The sequence below is a fragment of the Sturnira hondurensis genome, unplaced genomic scaffold (assembly GCF_014824575.4).
Source record: "Sturnira hondurensis isolate 20B ecotype Veracruz unplaced genomic scaffold, ASM1482457v3 Scaffold0012488, whole genome shotgun sequence".
Classification (NCBI taxonomy): domain Eukaryota; kingdom Metazoa; phylum Chordata; class Mammalia; order Chiroptera; family Phyllostomidae; genus Sturnira; species Sturnira hondurensis.
Genome location: NW_028085119.1, coordinates 3,055,567 through 3,076,937, shown reverse-complemented (window position 1 = coordinate 3,076,937; position 21,371 = coordinate 3,055,567). Strand labels below are relative to the sequence as shown.

The 21,371-nt window shown below is 37.9% G+C and overlaps 1 protein-coding gene across 4 annotated transcripts in view; it reads left to right on the top strand.

Moving 5' to 3' along the window:
• The first annotated feature begins 238 nt into the window (after window positions 1-238).
• The window catches only part of TRDMT1 (tRNA aspartic acid methyltransferase 1), a 44,142-nt gene continuing 23,009 nt past the window's right edge, over window positions 239-21,371 (top strand). For 2 of the 4 annotated variants that reach the window (XM_037060775.1, XM_037060774.1), the window contains exons 1-2: window positions 239-353; window positions 16,450-16,559. In XM_037060775.1, the coding sequence (XP_036916670.1) occupies window positions 290-353; window positions 16,450-16,559 (174 nt within the window). In that variant the 5' untranslated portion in view covers window positions 239-289. Of the gene's footprint in view, window positions 354-576; window positions 637-16,449; window positions 16,560-21,371 lie in introns of those variants that run through there. The other 2 variants (XM_037060776.1, XM_037060777.1) reach the window with 2 other exon arrangements.

The window sequence follows — 21,371 nt, the reverse complement described above, 5'->3', positions numbered from 1 at the left end:
AAACTCCTTAGAAAGATGATGAAGTGTAAACGAGGCCACAGAGTAGCTGCTCTTAATTTAGGAGCCCTCTCTGTTATATACCCTTTGTTCTCCAGCTGACCCTTGGCAGTCCCCAACCACAATGCTGCCTAGTGAAGCCCTCAGCCTGCGATGCTGGAAAGGTCGGAACTGAAAAGCCACGGAACCCGAGGCCTGGGAGCAGGGCGGACGGAGGGAGGAGAAAATGAGGGACCGGTAGGCCTAGTTTCGAGGAGGAGGAGGTGGTGGTAGTGGCTGCGACGGCGTGGGGATGGAGCCGTTGCGGGTTCTGGAGCTGTACAGCGGCATTGGGGGCATGCACCAAGCACTAAAAGGTGAGAGTGCACAGAGCCCCCCTCCCTTTGTTCCCGCTTGAGCACTTCTCAGAGCTCAGGCTCCAGGGAGGGGCGGAGCCGCCAGACGCGAGGGGTGGAGACCGCGGAAGGAGGGGGGAACTTGGTTGTCCTGGAAACTGTCAGCGGGCCGCCTCTTCCAGCTGCTCCAGGCCAAGACTCCCTTCTTCCCATCCTGATCTTTGTTCCCAAGGGCAGTTGCGGCACCTTAGAGGACTCATTTTGTCAGTTTGTGAGTCCTGATCCGCAAGGCTAGGCTATAAAGGTAAATTAGAATGAAGCCCACAGAGTAGAGTGGTGAGGCCCCTGCCTAATGCCAGTCCCCAATTCCTAGGGCAACAGTCACTGAGAGCCTTGGCGAGTGGGTCCCCGCCCCTCAGGGAAGTCACAGTGGGGGAGGGGAGGTCGCCGAGCAGGTCTCCTCTGGTGCCGCAGGACTCATCAAAGGGTTAACTAAAAGGTAAAAGGTGGGGGAAAATGCAGACTACTGTAATTGAACAACAATAAAAAACAACAAAGAAGAGGGAAAGTGGAAATGCATTAATCTAATCATGTATTCTGAAAATGTTTATGATAATACACAAGGCATATGGCCAGATTAGAAAAACACAAACAAAAGCAAAGTGAAATAAAATAAACATGAAATACTCAAATAAATAATAATGAAACTAAAAAAAAAGGTAGAAGTTAGTGGACACCAAGAACTGTAGGGGAAGCATAAAGGAGTAATCTTGTCACTTGTGATCACTGAAAATGCTTGGAACATCATGTCTAGGTTACATTTAGGTGTGAGAAGAGTTGAATTCAAACTTAGTTGCAGTGTGACCTTGGACTAGTTCTTTAACATTTTTTAATCCGTTTCCAGGTTTTAAAAATGTCAAGAGTAATTCTTTCAGCTAAGGATTCTTATGAGGAGGGAAGACAAGCCGCATAAAGTGTTTAATAATGCTTGGTGCATTGTAGCCACTTAAAATATTATAAATTGCTGTTATCACTATTGGTTTTATCTACCCCTTCCATTTTGACGTTTTAAATTTCTTTGGTGCTAAGTTGGAACTGAAAAGGTTTTTTGTTGTTTTTTGTTTTTTGTGACATTCACTAAAAAATATGGATTGAGCAACCTCCTGTTCTGCACCAGGTACTGTGTAGGCATTGGAGATATAGTAACAGATTTTGAATGGGCATGTTTATACTTAAGTTACTATAACAACCAGAAAACTGAAACTTTCCCTGCTTCCTGATTTAGTATAAGGGTAACAAGAGGTTGATACTGTAAGATACAGACAATGTGTAGTGGGCTAAGCATGTAAGTTTTCTGAGAATATCTATTAAGTTTTGATTCTAGATTATTGTTAAATTTTTATTACCAATTATTTGCTAGTTCTCTATATTCAGTTGTCATATCATGACTTACTAGCATGATAACTTACTAGAAAAGAAAACTCTGGTACTATTTGCTTCTTCAGTTAATTTTGTAAGATTGTACAATGCCAGCATTTTCTCCAGATTGTAAACTGTGATTTTAAATGTTTCTTAGTCCTTTAAACTGTAATTCAGCCACTCCTGAAGTGTTGAATATCAGATAATTCCCTGTCTTCTTTGCAAGTAAATGTGCTACAGTTAAATCCTTGAGCATAAATCCTGATTTTCTCTTTAAGTATGTTTTCTAAAAGTCAAATTAATTTGTACAACAAAAAAGACTGACTATGTAACAGTTACTAAGTCAAAAATTATTAGTATGAGTCCCTCCCTCAACTACATAGTCATTTGAATTTGTATTATACATTTTTAACTTGCTAATTTGATAGGGGTGATTGTATAATTTTAATGTGAATTTTTTGATTAATTAAACAATTAAACATTTTCTCTCCTATCAGCCAATTCAACCTGAATTAGTGCTGTACACATATTTATTTCTGTTACCACTGCCACCACCCTGTATCTAAGCTATACCATCTCTTATTTAAAATAGTTTCCTCCTCCCAACCAACTCCTCCTCCTCCTTCCAACTCCTCCCCTGCTTCCACTCTGCTTTCTGACTCCACCCCTATCTCCACGTAGCAACAGATGCCCTTTTTGCACAGTAAACTGGATCATGTCACTTTTTTGCTTAACTGGCTTCCATTTGAGGTTAGGATCACAGTCCCATCTTCTCAATAGACATTTGAGGTCTGGCTTCTGTTTGCCTCTTCAGCATTATCTGCCATTCTTCCCCTCGTTCTCTTTCAGGCCCGCTGGTCCTATTTCTCTGTATTCCTCTCCATTATGGCCTTTGCTGTAGGCTCCGCCCGGAGTGCTCTAACCCCAGGCTTGTCCAAAGCAGGTGTGTGGCCTCTGCAGAGTTGCCTTCCTTGGATGACCCTGTGATCCACAGAGCCTTCCTGCTGCCTCTCTAATGAATTAAGTTTATGTAATATGAGGTTATTTAAATATTTCAGCTACATTTTTTCAACATCTATGTTGAAAATGGCCATGTATCTAATTTTGGATATTTTCATGGGGAATATGATGGGAGGGTGACTTTTATTTCTTCTTTAAGAAAAAGAAGGAAAAATATAAACAATAAAATGCAATAAATACATATCTATCAATAATTAAAGCCCTGGCTGGTGTAGCTCAGTGGATTGAGCAGGGGCCTGTGAACCAGATGATCGTAGTTCGATTCCCAGTCAGGGCACATGCCTGGGTTGCAGGCCAGTTCCCAGCAGGGGCCAGTTCCCAGCAAGGGATGCATAAGAAGCAACCATACATTGATGTTTCTCTTCCTCTCTCCTTCCCTTCCCCTCTAAAGATAAATAAATAAAATATTTAAAAAAAATAATTAAACCTGAAAAACAAAAGAAGCAGAACAGAAGCAGACTCCTAGATACAGAGAACATTTTGACAGTTGCCAGATGGGACTGGGCTCTTCTATCCCTGATATTTATGTTACTTTTGTTATTTCTTGGGGTCACAGCAAGAGAAGTATTGAATTCTTTTGTTCCAAAATTTAAAAAATTGCTTGCTTTCTACTGATTATAAAAAGACTATATATTTATTGTAAAGAGAAAAATCCAAATAATTCAAAAAAGTTTAAGGGGAAAAGTAAGAATTACCTCCAAATTTCACCTCTACCACCAAGAGAGCATGTGTTGACATTTGCTGTTTTTTTCTCACTGTGCGTGTATAGGTATATATATACACATACACATACATACATACACACACACACACACACAGACACACACATGAACACATCATAAAACTTGGATCCTTACTCCACAGGATATTTAGTAACTGGCCTTTTGTACTTAAAAATGTGTACATCACTACATGTCAATATATATGGGTGTCATTTTCAACATGTTTAGTCTCACGGGCATGGTCTTAAGAGTTACACCTTTACTTTCTTGTCCAAATGTTTCCTTAGCATACATTGTTAGAAGCTGAATAGGGAAGTCTAGTAATAGAAAGGTCGAATCGGTGTATACTGCAGCCAACACGAGGAAGGGCACATATTCTTAAATACTTGCTAGTGCTAGACAGTGTTCATCTTATAACATCTGTGCTAGTCTGATAGTCAAAATTGACTAATGTGGATTTTTGTCACTATTAGGAAGATTCAGTATGTTAGCTGATCATTTTATAGTTAACTGATCATTTTAAATTCTTTTTTTGAATTGTCTGTAGATGAAGTGTCTATTTTAATTGTTTTTAATTTCAGAACTTGAATTTTATAAGAATCAATAAGACTGACTGTACTACTGAAAATATTGCATGCTTTTTTAAAAGACATTGGAGATTACAGGTTACAGATAGTTTTCAGCATATTGATTTGTTTAGAGTATGTATATAAGCTTAGGCAATTGGGTAGCCCCATAATGGAGCCCTGGCTCCCCAAATTGGGACTCCTGCCACTATTGCCTCAATTTAGGACATTTAAAGAGAAGTGCTTCTATTTTGTAGATAGTTAGTTGCTCATTCACAAAGCTTTTGGCATTGGTGTTGCTCTGCTTGCCAAGTTGGAATGTGAAATGCATTTCCTCATAGTGACAAATGATATTTTAAGTGTGTTCCTTTGAATGCCTGTTAGAACTGTTATTTTCAAGTTACAGAAAACTCAACCCAAACTGGTTTACATAAAAGTTGTAAGTACTCCTGTAATAATGAAGCCCAAATGTAAGCTTGGTTTGGGGTAGAGTTTGAAGATGGGACTTACTTCATGTCACCAGAAGCTCTATATATCTCAGCCTTGTTCCTTCTGGATTGAGTGTATTTTTATATACACTCTTCTCTTGTTGCGTGAAGTAGCCTCTGAACTTATATCCTTCCAAGGTTAAACTCAGTGAGAAAGATCAAGTATCTCTTCCTAGTTACCCATGGAAAAGCCAGCCATTCCCCCTTGTGCCTGGTTATCTTCAGTTCTGTGCTCATCCTGAAACCACTCCGGCAAGTCTTATTGAGCAGCTGCTTCATGCTTTCATCAAAACTGGGAGTCGAAAGTTTGAGGCTGCCTGAGCTACTTTGACAGTTAGTGAGGGAAGACCCCCAAAGAAAATCTGGGACTGTTAGCAGAAAAAGGGGCATAGATGCTGGCAAAGCAGAACACAAATGTCCACTCATCTTATATTCTCGGTACCCAAATGAGTGACCAGTACAAGTACTATCCCAAATGCTGACTGCTGGACTGCGGCGCTGTTGGTGCTGTATTTAAGATATTTGTAAGATAAATAGAATTTTGTAGGCCATTCTGCAAACTTACTTCCTTTCCTAGGGAAATATTTGACTTAAATGTCAACCTACTTAAAGGTGAACTTTGTGGTACACATGGATAATCACATAAGCACAGGCTTCATAGAGAATCTGTAAGCCAGTTCTGTTCTTAGGAATAGGACAGTGAAGAAGGTAGTCAACAGTATTCAGGAGCTGATTTTAGAAATCAAATTCACTCATACTCGTGCATCTCTTTGGTCCAGAGGTGTTTATTGAGGGCCTGTGGGCACCATTTACGGCAGTGTCTGGGTAATGAGAGTACCCAGACGCATGAGACATGGCTTGTCTCCGTCAGACCACGTAGTCTAGTGAAAAAGACAGTGTCCTGGGGTAAATGTGAAGCTTCCCTTCTGAAAGCTTCCTGGAGGAGTGATGCCTGAGCTATGTGAGTCCCGAGGGACCAGTAAGAATGACCAAGAACTGGAGAGATGATGTCAGAGGTTGGGCAGGGTAGGATAGGTCTGTTAACCATGTGCAGAAACACTGAGATTGAGAAATATGACCCCTTTGGGACATGATAAATAGTTTGCTATTACCTGAGAGAAAAGTGTATGTGATGAGTGTGGCAGGTGTGAACTGGAAGAGAGTGTAGGGTTGGTCAAGGGACAGTGTTGAGAGGGGAGGTTATATAGGTACCCAGGGTTCAGATAGTGCTAAGAATTTTGGATTTTATCAGGAAGGCATTTGGTGAATTACCAGACTTGTAAGCAGTAAATGATGTGGCTAGAATCTAACAAAAGAACCCTGGCAAACTCCTTAAGTGTAAATTTACTCGTGAGTTCAGAAAAAAGAGCATTTGATACTTTAATTTTTTAAAAACTTGACATTGTGTTCCACATAGTGATACATGTAGTTTATAAATAAACATGTCCATAGAACTCTGACCATCTCCCATTATAAAATACAGACACACGTGCATACCATCTAAACACTTGAGCTATCTGTTAGGATTAGATTTGACTGTCAATGGTAAAAACACCCAATACAGTAATTACTAAAAGGAAGTAGAAGTTTGTTTCTTTCTCATAGAAAATAAGTCTAATGGTGGCAACCAAGGGCTGCTATGGGACTTTGTGAAATCATTCAAATCCTCATTCCTTCCAGCTCTTTGCTTTGCCAGGTCTGTGGAGTGGCTGTCCTCTTCATGGCCTAACATGTTGCTTAGAGATCCAGCCCTTGCAAAGGATAATAGGACTGGACTGGATCCAGTCCTATTTATTTTCCAAACCAATAGTCGGAAGGCCAGAAAGCAATAGCATCTGTCACCCTCTTAAAAAAAACATTTTCTAAGAGGGAGATACACGTCTACGTACATACCTCAGTGGTCAGAACTTAGCTCCATAGCCCTCCAGCTGCAGAGGGGGTGGGATACAGTCCTTTTATAACCAAGCAAACCAGGGCTCAGGTACTGGGTGCCCTGATGCATGACCCAACAATCAGTGTTGAGGAAAACAGGTTTTTACAGGATTCCAACCTCAGAGGGCTGGGAGCACTCTTACTCAGAGCCCCCCTCTCCCACAAGACCCAGCATTTCCCTTCCTCCCCACCTGGCTTTAAACCAAAAACATGCCCCAAAGTTCCCCATATCCTTATCTCTTCTTAAGCCAGTTATGCAAACAGTTCTCCATCCCCTCTGGAAAGTATACTGGTGGGTTTTCAGCATCACCACCCTCTTGCACCAGCTGTCTCCTTCTGGATCGGGGTACATTGTTCTCAGCCTCCATGTGGTAGTCCAAGAAAACATGTGCCAGGTTGTATGGATCGTGGTGAAGTCGGGAAACCACATGTCCCAAGAAAGTGTCTTCTCTGTAGTCCTTCAGATGTACAAAAGTCTACAAAAGTTCTCAGCAATCCTGGCCATAGTTCAGCATTCCAGGCGTCTCCCAACGGTCCCTGGTTGGTTAGACAGGTCCCCACAATTTCCAGCTCCATCAGCTTTGCCACCATGTTCTCCAGGCAGGTTTCCCAGTGAGTCTCCTCTTCCTTACTCCATCTCCTACAAACTACAGACTGGTATGCCTGCTTCCTACACTGCAGCCCCCACGGCTGCATCTCCTCATCGCTGCCTCTTCCCTACCACACCTGGCCACATGGCAGAATCTTGACTACTGGCCAGCATGACTTCTTGTTGCTTCCTCACTACCCCATGGTAAACCTGTCTCCTCTCTCTGCCTGCCCTTATTTTAAGTGCTAACCTGGAGCTGCCTACGTGACCTTATATCTGGCCCCTCCTACAATGCACTACATTTGCCAGTTCCCCTGTATCTTTTACATTCTTTTGGCTGCCATCTTTAGTCAGGGCAAGAGTCACTGGTGACACTGGGGCCTCCACCTCCCCTGGCTGTGTCCTGATCCCTGAATGCTCTCAAAGTCAAGTAATCCTTTGCCTGGGTGGTAGCACAACTATTAACTAGCGATCAACTTGCCATAAAAATGCAAAGTATCTTAAGCTATTTCATCCCCTTCCCCCTACACTCCAACCATGGGGTGTGGGGAATTTTTCTATATTTTGGGGCCCCTGCTCTGCATTCCATTACACTTTTACCTGGGGCATTGCCACAGTGAATACATATGATGTTTGGTTATTGAAGAGAATGGAAAAATAAGTGTTGGGATAGACAAATAATTTCTGCTCAGATAGTATGACTAGAAAGCATGTGATGAAGTCAGAGAGACTGGGCGTTTGTGAGCAATTAAGATCTTTGAATTCTATCATACGAAGATGACGTTTCCTATCCACTTTCTATACTTTTTAAAAAAAATACTCATTTGTGTAGTGTTTGACTCATATCTGTGTATTGCTTAGGTAGTTTGAAAAAGGGCAAGGGATTTGAAGACTGATATCATCAAAAAAAGATGTAGCAGGATTTCACCTAAGATCTAGCTTTGTCTGTGACATGACTGCAATTTCTCTCCAATGAGTATATATGATTAGAAGGAGAAACTAAGCATTTATTACAGTATTTTTGTAGTTTGGTACCTACAAATCACATTTTCTCTATATCATCACTCAATATGGAAACAGAAACTTTATATTATTTGTCACGGTGTAATTATAGATTTACTATTATTATCCCTTTATACGTTTTTAAAAAAATATTAGTTAGAAAAGAGTTTGTCTATTCATAGACAAACTTAACCATAGATGAACATTTCTCTTATGTCAATTCTGTAGTTTCTAACCAGGTAATTGGGGAGAAAAAAACCAAGATTGTTGTCAAAAAATGGTAGGTAGAGAAAGATTATCTGAAGGTCGACTCTTTCCTAAACATTCATAGAGTATTGGGGATAGAAGGTATTTTTAGAAGGTTGTTTAGTTGGACTGTCTTCTACATGGGGTAAGACAAGTAATAAATATCCTGGAGAGAAGAGATTCTGCCTTCTTTTGAAAAATATTTCTCTTTATATCTATTTTCCTCTTTCATGCCAGCATTTGATAGCAGGGTTAGGAAAGTTTTTCCTTTTATTTTTAAATATATTTTATTGATTATGCTATTACAGTTGTATCATTTTTTCTCTTTTATTCCCCTCCACCCTGCATCCCTCTCCCACCAGCATTCCCTCCCCTTAGTTTGTGTCCATGGATTGTTTCTTATACTGTTTTCAACTTCCCCCTGTGTATTTTGTACCTACCATTTATGCTTCCTAGTACCATTTATGCTTCCTGTACATTTTTCCTCATTCTCCCCCTTCTCCCTCCCCACTGATAACCCTCCATGTGATCCCCATTTCTGGGATTCTGTTCCTGTTCTAGTTGTTTGCTTAGTTTGTTGGTTTTTTTTTTTTAGGTTCAGTTGTTGATAATTATGTTTGTTGTCATTTTACTATTCATTGTTTTGTTCATCTTCTTCTTCTTAGATAAATTCCTTTAACATTTCATATAATAAAGTCTTGGTGATGATGAACTCCTTTAACTTGACCTTATCTGAGAAGCACCTTATCTGCCTTTCCATTCTAAATGAAAGCTTTGCTGGATAGAGCAGTCTTGGATGTAGGTCTTTGGATTTCATGACTGCAAATACTTCCTTCCAGTCTCTTCTTGCCTGCAAGGTTTCTTTTTGAGAAATCAGCTGATAGCCTTATGGGAACTCCTTTATAGGTAACTGTCTCCTTTTCTTTTGCTGTTTTGAAGATTCTCTCCTTATCTTTAATCTTGGGTAGCTTAATTATGATGTAACTTGGTGTGTTTCTTCTTGGATCCAAGTTCTTTGGGACTCCCTAATCATCCTTTTACTTGCATGTCTATTTCCTTCACCAGACTGGGGAACTTTTTGGTCATTATTTTTTTCAAATAAGTTTCAATTTCGTGCTCTTCCTCTTCTCCTTCTGGTACCCCTATGATATTGGAACATTGAATGTTGTCCCAGAGGTTCCAAAATCTCTCCTCATTTTTTGGAATTCTTGTTTCTGCATTCTGTTCTGGTGGAATGTTTATTTCTACCTTCTGCTCCAACTTGTTTATTTGAGTCCCAGTTCTCTTCCCTTCACTGTTGGTTCTCTGTATATTTTTCTCTATTTCACTTTGCATAGCCTTCACTTTTTCCTCTATATTGTGACCATACTCAACCATTTCTGTGTGCATTCTGATGACCAGTGTTTTGAATTCTGCATCTGATAGATTGGCTATCTCTTTATCACTTAGTGGTATTTTTTTCTGGAGTTTTGATCTGTTCTTTCATTTGTGCTATACCTTTTGTCTCAGTGTGCCTGTTACATTGTAAAGGGCGGAGCCTTAGGTATTTTCCAGGGAAGGGCAACCCATGATACACTGTGGTGCTGTATGTGGGGGAGGGGTCCAAGAGGGAACAATTGTTGCTGCTTCTCGGCTCTCTACTGGCTTTCAAGTCACTTCCCCTGCTACCCAGAAGCAAATTGGGCCCTTCCGGTGCTGGTATCCAGGTGGGTAGTTTTGTGTATATTCTAGAACCCTGTGGGTTTCTCCAATGAACTCTCCAATGAGGCTGGGAATTTCTCCTGCTGCTGCAATGCCCACAGGTTTTTATGGCCAGAGGTTTTGGGGCTTTATTTCTCTGCACCAGAACCCTGGGTTGCACGGTCTATCTTGCTCCCCAGTTTTTCCTCCTGGTTTACCTGCACGCAGATGTGGACTGCCTGGTCCACCAGCCATTGCTTTGCCGCATGTCCTCTCTTCCCTGGCTGCCCATCTCTGCCCCTCCTACCAGTCTGGATGAATATTTCTTCTTTAACTCATTGGTTGTTGGACTTCTGTACAGTTCAGTTTTCTGGCAATTCCAGTTATTTTTTTGTTTTTAATTTGTTGTTGTCCTCTTTTGGTTGTACAAGGAGGCAAAGTATATCTACCTGTGCCTCCATCCTGGCCAGAAGTGGTTTTTCCTTTTATTAATGCTGATGTTTTGGAATTAAATTTTAGTCCATTTTCTCTTTGTATTTCATAGTAGAGATTGGAACCATGTAGTTATTGTAATTTGTGAAGATCCCTTTTTATGTCACCCTAAAATCTTTAAGAATTATCTTTCCTGAAATTTTCACCCAGGTGAACCAGTATATCTCTTAAACTTTTCTCACTAGTATGATTTGTTAGGTTTAATAAAGTAATAATAACAACAATTAAAATCATCATAATTATTATTTTGTCTATTTAGTCTATAATATTCCAGTTACAGGTCAGGCAATGAATAGGAGTTTTAATAATTATTGCAAATCCACTATATACTAGGTACTTTACATATTTTATTTCATTTACTTTTTTTAAATCCTCACATGAGGGTATGTTTACTGCTTTTGGGGAGAGAGAGAGGAAGCAGGAGAGAGGGTGAGAGAAACATGAGAAACATTGATGTGAGAAGAAACATCAATCCATTGCCTCCATACAGGCCCTGTCTGGGATCAAACCTGCAACCCTTTGGTGTACGGACAGCATTCCAACTCGCCGGCTCACTGGACAGGGCTCTTTTACTTTTTAGAGCAGCCAGCCCTTTTTGGGAACTGCTGTTATGTCCACTTCATTGGTAAAGAATTTGAGGTCTGGAGAGGAAAATTAAATTTTCCAAGGGTATATATTTAATAAGTGTCAGATCCCAAAACTGAACGTGAATGTCTCTCACTCCATGGGCTGCCATGACACCCACGCTGCCCGACACCTCCATCCAGGATTGCTGCTGACAGCACCCCGAACTGTGCTGTCCAGTGTGGCAGCCTCAGCATACAGCGCTATTGAGGTTTAAATGGATTAAATCAAATTACATTACATTACGTTAAAACTCAGTTCCTCAGTTGAACCAGCCATGTGAAATCACTCAGTAACCACATGTGGCTGGGGACCACCATATTGGACAGCACAGATACAGAATATTTTCATCACTGCAGTTCATTACCCATGTACTGAGCCAGTGATCTCCAACTGTGCCGCAAGAACTTTTACAACACGTAATATCTGACAATTTAGTCAGAGGGCACTGACCTCTTTTTTCTTATATTTTCAAATAAGAAAATGACAACAGCCAATACAGCTATAGCCATCCAGTATGAATGCCCTGTCTTGAACCATAAATATATAGGGCATAGAGTAGAGTTGCATCTTACTTGTCATATCACATAATAAAACTGCATCTGATTGGTTAACTCTTGGTGCCAGAAATCTTTATATATAAGTATAGGCACCTGATTTTTTTGAGAAATCACTTTGGAGCAAAAAGGGTGGGTAATTACTATTATTATTTTTATAAATCATTCAAAATTATACCTTTTTTTGGTCAGACTGTCAAATATATTTTTTGGTATGCTACAGAATTTTAGTAATTAGTTTATGTGTGCCGTGAGATTTAAAAGGTTGAAAATTGCTGTACTAAGCTATTCTAGAATTTCAAGTCTGATTTCAACTACCTATTAAACTTTCTTTTGGGGACCAGATTATGTCCCTAGAAATTGAGACTCCCTGCAACCCCCAAGGCTATATAACTAATACAGGTAATGCAGGGCTGTGCAGGGTTGTGTGGTCTCTAGCAAAATTGCCTTTCCTCTTGCTTTTCTTCCGCACAGGGAAGCTTATGGCATGGTATGGGGGTAGAAGGGGAGGGAGCACTATGGGTATTGACTATTTCATTATGCCAACACCATTTTAAATGGACTTTTCTAGAGGCTTACTAGAAAGATTTCTTATACTTTAATATCTTTCCTCATGGTCCTCTTCAAGATTCATGGCCTCTGCTTCTCTTTGTATTATCTGACATAGCATCTTTATTTTCCTTTCTATGTAAACTCCCTCAGTGTACCTGTAAAACAACATTAATTGACATTCCACTTCCCCACCTCTATGCATACATCTATGTATACGTCTCAAACAGTCATACGTACATCTTACACAGTCCCGTCCACTGTCCCATTGATGGGCTCTGGTATTCAGTCAGACCTTAGTAACAGTGATCTAAAGTATGTCTTCACCCAAAGTAAATTGGTTAGGGTTGACTATTAGCTAAACTTCTAAGGATTAATTTTTTCAAACTTATTTATTTTATTTAATTCACAGAAATAATTTACTTCTTATTTTTGAAATGAAAAAACCCTCAAAAATGGAACAAGAAATGTATTTTGCTCATAGTGATGAAATATTTGGCAATGATTTTAAATTTAGAATCCTTGCAAGTCTGTTTTTTTCTTAGTTTTTATTCTTAATTAAGGTATTACTTTAAATGAGAGGAAATAGATGTTGAATGTATTCAACTGATCTTGCACTTGGCAACTAGGTGTCAGTGTTAACATACCTGATTAATGGTCTCAGGTGTAATTTTGTGGAGGTAATTCAAATAATTACTCACCTATATGAGGTGTAGATCAGAAAATAAATTATAAAGAAGGAAAAGAATACATTTTTTAAATTACTATTGATCAGAGGTTCTTCCCCATAACTTTTCCAGAAAGAGTGATGGGAATAAGAAGGAACTTTATTGCTATTCAAATGATGTCTCTCTGTGTGTGATTCTTTCCTACTTTAATAAGAAACATATTTGAGAGCAGGAATTATGTGTATGTTGTCAGTGATATTTCTGACATCTCACCTAAAAGTTTCTCTTATGTAACTAAATCTGTCCTTTTTAGTTCACTGATCATAGCAGTGGGAGCATGATACCACTTATTCTTTCCTTGCAGATTCAATCTGACAACCTTTTAAAATTATTTATTGGGAAAATTATAAAGCATAATTAATAAAAATACTTTAGAAATAAATTAATTACTTAATTAAAATTATTTATATTGCATTTTTCTGACTTGAGTGTCTCATGTCACTTAAGCAGATCCTAATTTTGCAACAGCCTGAAACGTGCATCAGTCAGTGCAAACAGTGCGCTGGTTTACTGACTTAAATACCCGTTGTTCCTGAGAAAGAGTTTCCAGTTCATCTGTTCTTGAGTCACCACATGAAGCAGTCATTTGGTGATTGCCGTTTGTCAGATTTTGTATCTTCCAAGCACGTAAAAAAAGAGCAGAAAATTAATTACTAATTATAGTACAGACCCAGCACGTCACTGTGGATTTTCAACCAGCCTGAAAGAAAGAAAAAGTCGTATCTACCAACTCCAGGCACTCTCAGTTTGCTGCACATAAGTGGAAATGCAAGCAGGCTGCGTCTTGCAGATCACAACGTATTTTATTTAGTAAAACAGTTAAATAGTTCTGTAAAGTTTATTTAAATTCTGAGCTCTTATGATGGTTAAGCAGCTTAGTTCTTGACCTGAATGTCCAGAAGGTATCGAGACATGGAATGTGCAAAATACATTTATTGCAGAAGATACAAGAAACATTGTACATAGGACAATGATGCCCTTCAAAGTAGGCACCTTGGGACCTTACACAGATCTCTCAGTTGCCATCAGCTACCCCATTGTATTTTCCTGAATTTCATCAACTGTCTGAAATGTCTTCCCTTTCAAAGGTGATTTTACTCTTGGGAAAAGCCAGAAGTTGCAGGGTGCCAAATCTGGGCTGAGTCACCTGGGTGATTTGATGTTTCACAAAAACACTGTGTATGAGACCTGATGCAGAAGCAGGTTCATTGTTGCGATGAAGCTGCCAGTCACCAGGTGCCCATAGCTGCAGCCTGGTGAATCATCTGAATAGTTTCCTCAGAGGAATGTTCAAACTTAACACAAATATCGTTGCAGATTTGTTGCTCTACTCACTCAGTCATTTTGAATGTGACAGCCACACAGTACACATGCTCACTCAATGGCATCTACGGCCTCCACTGACTAGTGCAGTGAGGTTGTCATAGTTCATACATATGAATTCCAGTACATTCCCCTTGGCTGCCAGGTTACATCAATGTTGCACAAACCATTCTATTATATTAACAATGGTTGGACTTTTTCTGGACAGACCTCATAAATAATAGATTTGTGATTTTACAGTGATTTTGTATTAAAGATTTTATTTGTTTGTTTTCATAGAGAGGGGGAGGGAGGGAGAAAGAGAGAGAAACATCAAATTGGTTGCCTCTCACACTCCCCCAACTAGGGATCTGGCCTGCAACCCAGACATGTGCCCTGACCGGAAATCAAACCAGTGACCTTTCAGTTCACAGGCCAGTGTTCAATCCACAGAGCCATATCAGCCAGGGCCAGTGATCTTTATATACTTTCTTTTTGTTTGTTTGAAAGCCTTCCTGATTTATGTTTCAAGATCTCTCTAATGCTTTCAACAAAGATACAGTTTATAATTAAAATTTATATTATGGAAAGTAACTAGTTGTTGAATTTACACTCAATTGGAAGTAGCTACCTGTGATATTACTGACTGGATCTCAAAGTTTCTGGAGACCTATATGCAAGGCAGTAGGGAACCAAGGAGGTGATTGGTCCTAGGCTGGAGTCTTGAGCCTAGTAGACATTTAGCATATATTTACTTAGAGACACATGCCCTTGTGTTTTCTGTGGCATCATCTTCTCGAGGCCTCAGTGCATGGTTGTAATTTCTGAATGTGTGTGAGCCTTCCCCTTTTCCCATCTCCTGTGTTATTTCCAGATGCCTGCTTCATGAACCCTAGCTTCTCCTATTTCTTCCTTCCTTCTTCCTTCCCCCCTTCCTTCCTTCCTTTTTAAATATATATTTGGGCTATCTAAGCTGTTAACAGCAAATGAGTATTAAAGAAATATGGTAGCTATTTGGAGCTACTATGTAGCTTTATAATATTTTTTCTGATTGTTTTCCTAAGAAGTTTCAAATACTTTTATTTTTAAAACTCTTTGCATTTTCTTTTGATTTGTAACAGGATATACACATAGCTGATTTTGTGTATGTTTGGGGGAAGAAAGAGGGTGATAATTGAAAAATATAATAGCAGCTTACATACTTCAAATTTAGACTGCCTTTTAAAGACTATGGCAGAGTCTGAAGAGCATTTTGAACATGCTTTTCTTTAGCAGAAAGACAGTAAAGGCATGCCCTTGCAATGATTTCGCTTACTCTTCTCATAGTCTCTTTTGGTCTGTCCAAATTTCTAATATTTGGTTTGTGAACTTTTCATATTTGGGCACCAATTAACTATTTCTCTCACTTAAAAACTTACCTAAACCTTAAACAGGTGAATTTTGTGGTATGTGAGTTATGTCTCAGTCAGACTGTTTTTATTTTAAAAAAATTTACCTTGAACTTACCTAAAAGCATTTTCAGTGATATTGGGAAGCAGCTTTGTATTAGTGTTAGAAGTTGGGGAACAAATAGTAATTTATCTAAGGTTCCAAGTGATGTGGCTTGTACGAATGTACTTCTCTTTGCTATTTTTTGTGTAACTTAAGCATCTATATTAATGGAGGGTGAAAGCATATATATGTATATATACACACATACATACATACATACATACATATGTACTGGTACTGGAATGCAGTTAGAGAGATGAACCAGAAGCACTAAATACTTCACTCCATGCCTAGCCTGGTCATCAGTTGACAGTTTGGGATTCAACTAGATCAGCGATTTTCAACCTTTTTCATCTCCTGGCACACATAAACTAACCACTATAATTCTGTGGCAGGCGGATCTGACAGAAAGTAGGTACAGTTTTCATTCATTTATGCTGGATGGCTATTGTTGTGTCGGCTGTTGTTATTTTTGTATTTGGCAGCCTAAGGGCAAAAGGGACAGTGCCATCGACTAAATAGGCACTGCTTGTTTTAGAAAATTTTGCGGCACAGCGGGGTGCATGCCTACACCAGTTGAAAATCACTGCAGTAGACAATTGAGGAAGTGAGGAAATGTGCTTCAAAATTCAATTTTTTGACTTCTCTCTGTTGTGAACAAGTTGATGTTAAGGACTTTACATTTGAAGATACCCCACTTCTCCTTACAGAAAGCTGTGTACCTGCACATGTGGTGGCTGCCGTTGACGTGAACAATGTTGCTAATGAAGTATACAAGTATAATTTCCCTCACACACAGTTACTGGCCAAGACAATTGAAGTGAGTGACTATTATTATTGTCTTCATAAGTATATGGCGAGGAAAATGTGATTGACAAACACTGCAAGATGCTAGTATCCAAATTCAAGGATAAGTCATATATAAATGAAAAAGTTTAGGAGAAAGGAATTAATGTTTCATATTCTATTGAAAGATAACATGCTATTTTATTTGCCTTATTATTTTTTTAATTTCCAGCTTGAGAGACAGAGAAAGACCAAGACCAGTATTTTGGTCTCTGAGAGACAGGATTGAAATGTAAGAAGATGCTTGACTTCTAAATACTTGGTTTTGTAATTCTATTAAACTCTGTTCAATTCTTTACTTTTAAGCAATACTCATGTACTACATATATGTATGATATAGCAGGAGTGAAAACAAGGGAGGGAAGTCACTGGACATTACTTTTTGGGGGGAGGGGAGGAGGAAGGACATTCGAAATTCCTTTTCTGTCAGCCAGCATCAGCAGGGTAAACTACAGCAGTTTCTCTGTAGACCATACATTCACAAGGCAGTATTAGCTTAACAATGAGAAAGCTGCCAGTGTGTCTTTATCCACTTCACGGTATAAACAGGTGCCATTATTGTGTTCACTTACAATTTCAGAAAGAAAGGCACAACTTAGCAAAAAAAAATTGCTATTACTTCTTTTAGCCAGCCTGTCAAAGTTAAAGGTGCTATTTCACATACGATAAGCTAAGAAGTATTGAACACCGAAGTACATTATTTTTACAACAACATGAAATTGTTTTTTCTCCCAATTTCATGTGAAACATTTTGCATACAAATTTCTTGTGAAGTTATCATTTATACAGAATAAATTGCACCCAGTTGAAGGTGAAGTGTGAGTTTTGACCAGTTCATGCAACAGTGGAGCCACCACCATCACAATCTACACTTAGGACACCCATCGCCCCTGGAGGGCTCCGTGGTGCCCTGTTCAGTCAGTCTCTGACCCCAGCCCCAGCTCACCTCGGATCTGCTTTGGCACTGCAGATTAAGTTTTTGATTTCTAGTATATCATAAATAAAACTCTTAAGTGTAATTTTTGTGACTTTTATTTAGTGTACTTTTTAGTGTACAAAAATTTATCCATGTTTTGTGTCTATCAGTAGTTTGTTTCTTTTTTATCACTGCTGAGTACTATTCTGTGGAATGGAATATTATATGCTATAATATGTATATCTACTCATGATATAGGTGGACATTTAGGTTGTTTCCAGCTTCAGACTATTACAAAAAAGTTCTTATGAACAGTCACGAGCAAGCCTTTGTGTAGACCTTTGTTATTTCTTGTGGTTAAATACCTAAGAATATCATTGTTGGGTTGTATGATAAGTGTCTTTACCTTTATGAGAAAATGCTAGTTGTTTTCCATTGGGCTTGTACCATGTTACATTCTCAAAATCAGCGTTTAAGTGTTTTAGTTGTTTCGCGTTTTATCAACACTTGCTATTGTCAGTCTTTGAAATTTTAGCTACTCCATGAGCATATGGTGGCATTACGAATTTTTTATGGTATTGTGAGTTTAATTTTCACTTTTCTGATGATGCACAATATTAAGTATCTTTTCATGTGCTTATTGACCATTTCTGTCGTGTATGATGTAATTTCTTGCCCAATTTTTATTATTTGGTATATTTGTGTAAGAGTTAGTTTTAAGAGTTAAGTTTTCTGGGTTCCAGTTGTTTGTTAGAAATATGTATAACAAGTATTTTCTCTACTTTTGTAACTTGTCTTTTTATTTCCTTTACTAAGTTTATCAAAGTTCAGAAATTATTTATTACTTTTTTCTTTTATGGGATACTTTTTTGTGTCTTAAGAAATCTTTGTTTACCCCATTTTCTCCTGAAGTCTACTTTTCCTGATTGTAATATAGCCACTCCCACTTTCTTATATTAGTATTTGTGCACATATATTTTTCATGCTTTTAATTTTATCCTGTCTCTGTCTTTATATTGAAGTTAGACTTATTGTAGACAACATACAGCTCAGTCTTGATTTTTTTACTTATCCTGAGAATCTCTGCCTTTAATGGGAGTATTTGTACCATTTGATTTTAGTTTTGTTGTTAATATTGTTAGACTTAATTCTGCAGCTGCCTTGTCATTTCTTTTCTATTTTTTTAATCTTTTAAAAAATTTTACCCTCTTTTTCTGCCTTCCTTTTCATTTTTAAAATATTTCATTGTTCTCCACTCTTCTTAGGTGTATCTTATTACGTATCTTTTATTTTCTTAGCAACTCTTCTAGGGTTTACAACATGTATGTTTAATTCATGGGAGGCTATCTTCAAATATCGTTATAATATTTCATTTGTAAATTATAACAGTGTACTTTCATTTCACCTTCCTGCCTGTTTGCTATTGCTGGCATGCATTTTACTGCTGTATGTGTTAGAAACCCCCAAATATGTTGTTACTGTGGTTTGGATTAAGTAGTCAAATATTTTAAAGGGTTTTAAAAGGACAGAAAATATTTTATATTTACCTATATTTCCACTGTTTTCTGCACTCTTCATTTTTTATGATCATGTGATACAGCTTTTTCATGTGATACAGTTTTTTCTTCCTGAAACCCCTCCATTAGCATGTCCTGTTGTGTACATTTGGCAGGTGATAAATTAGCTTATCTCTTTCAGAGTAGAGAAGGATTTTATATATTTCTATTGTGAAATATAATCTTCATTGCCTCATTGGTTGTATTCATTTTTCAAGGACATTTTCATAGCATTCAATGAATTAAAATTTTTTAGCACTTTTCATTGTTACCAGGTTTGCTGAAGTTCTGACTAGAAGTTATTATCTTTTCATTTCTCCTAATTTATTGTTTGTTTCTCTGGCTGCAATTCAGATTTTGTCTTTATCACTTGTTTCCACAAATTTTATTTTGATGAGCTTTTGTATATTTTTGTTTATTTACACTGCTTGGACCTCATAATACTTTTCTTGTTTCTGGTTTTATTCAAATTTGGGAAGGTTTTGGCTGTTACAGCTTCAAATATTTTTTCTGTCTCCTATCTTCACTTACCTCTAATTTATATGTGTGCTTTGTGTATGTGTATGTATATCTGTGTGTGTATAAGTATTTTTTCATATTATTGTTCTACTGGAAGCGCACTATATTGCTATATCTTCAGGGTTTTGTGTATTTTTTTTATTGTGTAATTTTTCATTTCAGATATTTTTTTATTTAATTCTTTTTATATTTTCAATTTGTCTCATTTTTTTCTTTAGGTCCTTGAACAATGGATAATATTGATAATGTCTGTTTTTAAATCTTGGCTAATTTCATCATCATTTTCATTGTAGAGTCTGTTTCTATTGGTAGATCCCACCTCATGTTTAAAAAGGGACAGAAGGTTGATGGAGAACTTAGGGGCAACGAAAGGCTTTAGGGATTTTATGTTTAATGAAACAGCACATACTGATCCTTTGAACATTTGCTGTGTGCAAGGCATTTAGCTTTTTAAGGGAAGATAAATATAACTAAGATACAGTTTTTGTCTTTCAGAACTTACTATGTAGTGCAGAAGTTGTACACCATACTCTTTGAGTGTAGCATTGGATGTAGCATAAAAATATATTTCTACTCCCAAACTTTATTCCTTTTCCTAATAGAAATAAGAAAAGAATAGAAAAGAGGGGGTGGAAAATCATTATTAGTTAAAATAGGATTTGGTCATAAGCCAAAACCAAAAGCTATGAAGAACAGTGTCAGTGCAGTGGAGTTGGTACAAAAAATGGAATGAGGATGGCAAAACTGCATGCAGACCTCTACATATTTTGTGCAGATTTAAAAAGGATAGAGTGGCAAGGGAGGAGACCAATATACCCTGTAATTGTTTGTTCAAAATCAGAATAGACACTTAAAAATTTAAATCACTAGGCTGAAAGGGTCATTGCAACCTCTGCACGCTTTCTGCCTGCCCTGAATGTGACTTGGGTTAGGGACAGAGGCGTGCTCGTAGATTAAAGGATAATGCAGGTTCTTTCTAGGAACAGAGCAGCCACAGACTACCTGAATGGAGCTGCTGCAGTTTCACTCTGTCTTTCAGCAAACTCCTCGGTTCACATACAGAATATACAACAGAAAAATAACATTAAGAAGCAGAAGAAAATTTCACACATGTCTGTGGGAGCTTGAAGCATTGAAATAAAACATGGTATATGCAAAACAAAAACTCAAATAAATATATGAGTATATAAAGTTCAAAAGCACTAAGACAATAAATAGGGCTTGAAAAGTATCAGTCATTTGAAAAAAACAAAACAGGAGAAAAATGAAATAATCATAGAAATAAGTCATGTCAGAGTAGCAAAAAGTAAAACGGCTAGTGCTGCAAATAGGTCATGACAGGTGGAACTTGAGAAAAATGAAGCGAAATGAAATGGAAAACAAAACAGGTCAGAATGTTGCAGAACAAGTGGTAACTGCTGAAGACAAAAGTGATCCATGAGAAACATAGTTAGTGCCCTGAAGATGATAAAACAAATGTAACAAAAATATTAACAGAAATAGATGAAAAATTTCCTAAAATAAAAACCTACAACAACTCATGAACTATACTATCCACAGTGCTTTATTGAAAAAAAATTACTTGATCACGTAATCTAACAAAGCAAGAGATGAACCGAAGTAGAAAACCCAGGAATGAAGCTGCCTTGTTAGGAACAAATTATGGTTAGAAAACAGAGTGAAAATGTAAACCTTTGCAGTGTAGAAATAATAATGTAATCAGAGTAGGAAAGGAAAGTGAGACTTAAAAACTACATTTATTTTTTGAAAGGTAGATGAAGCTATAGATTTTTAG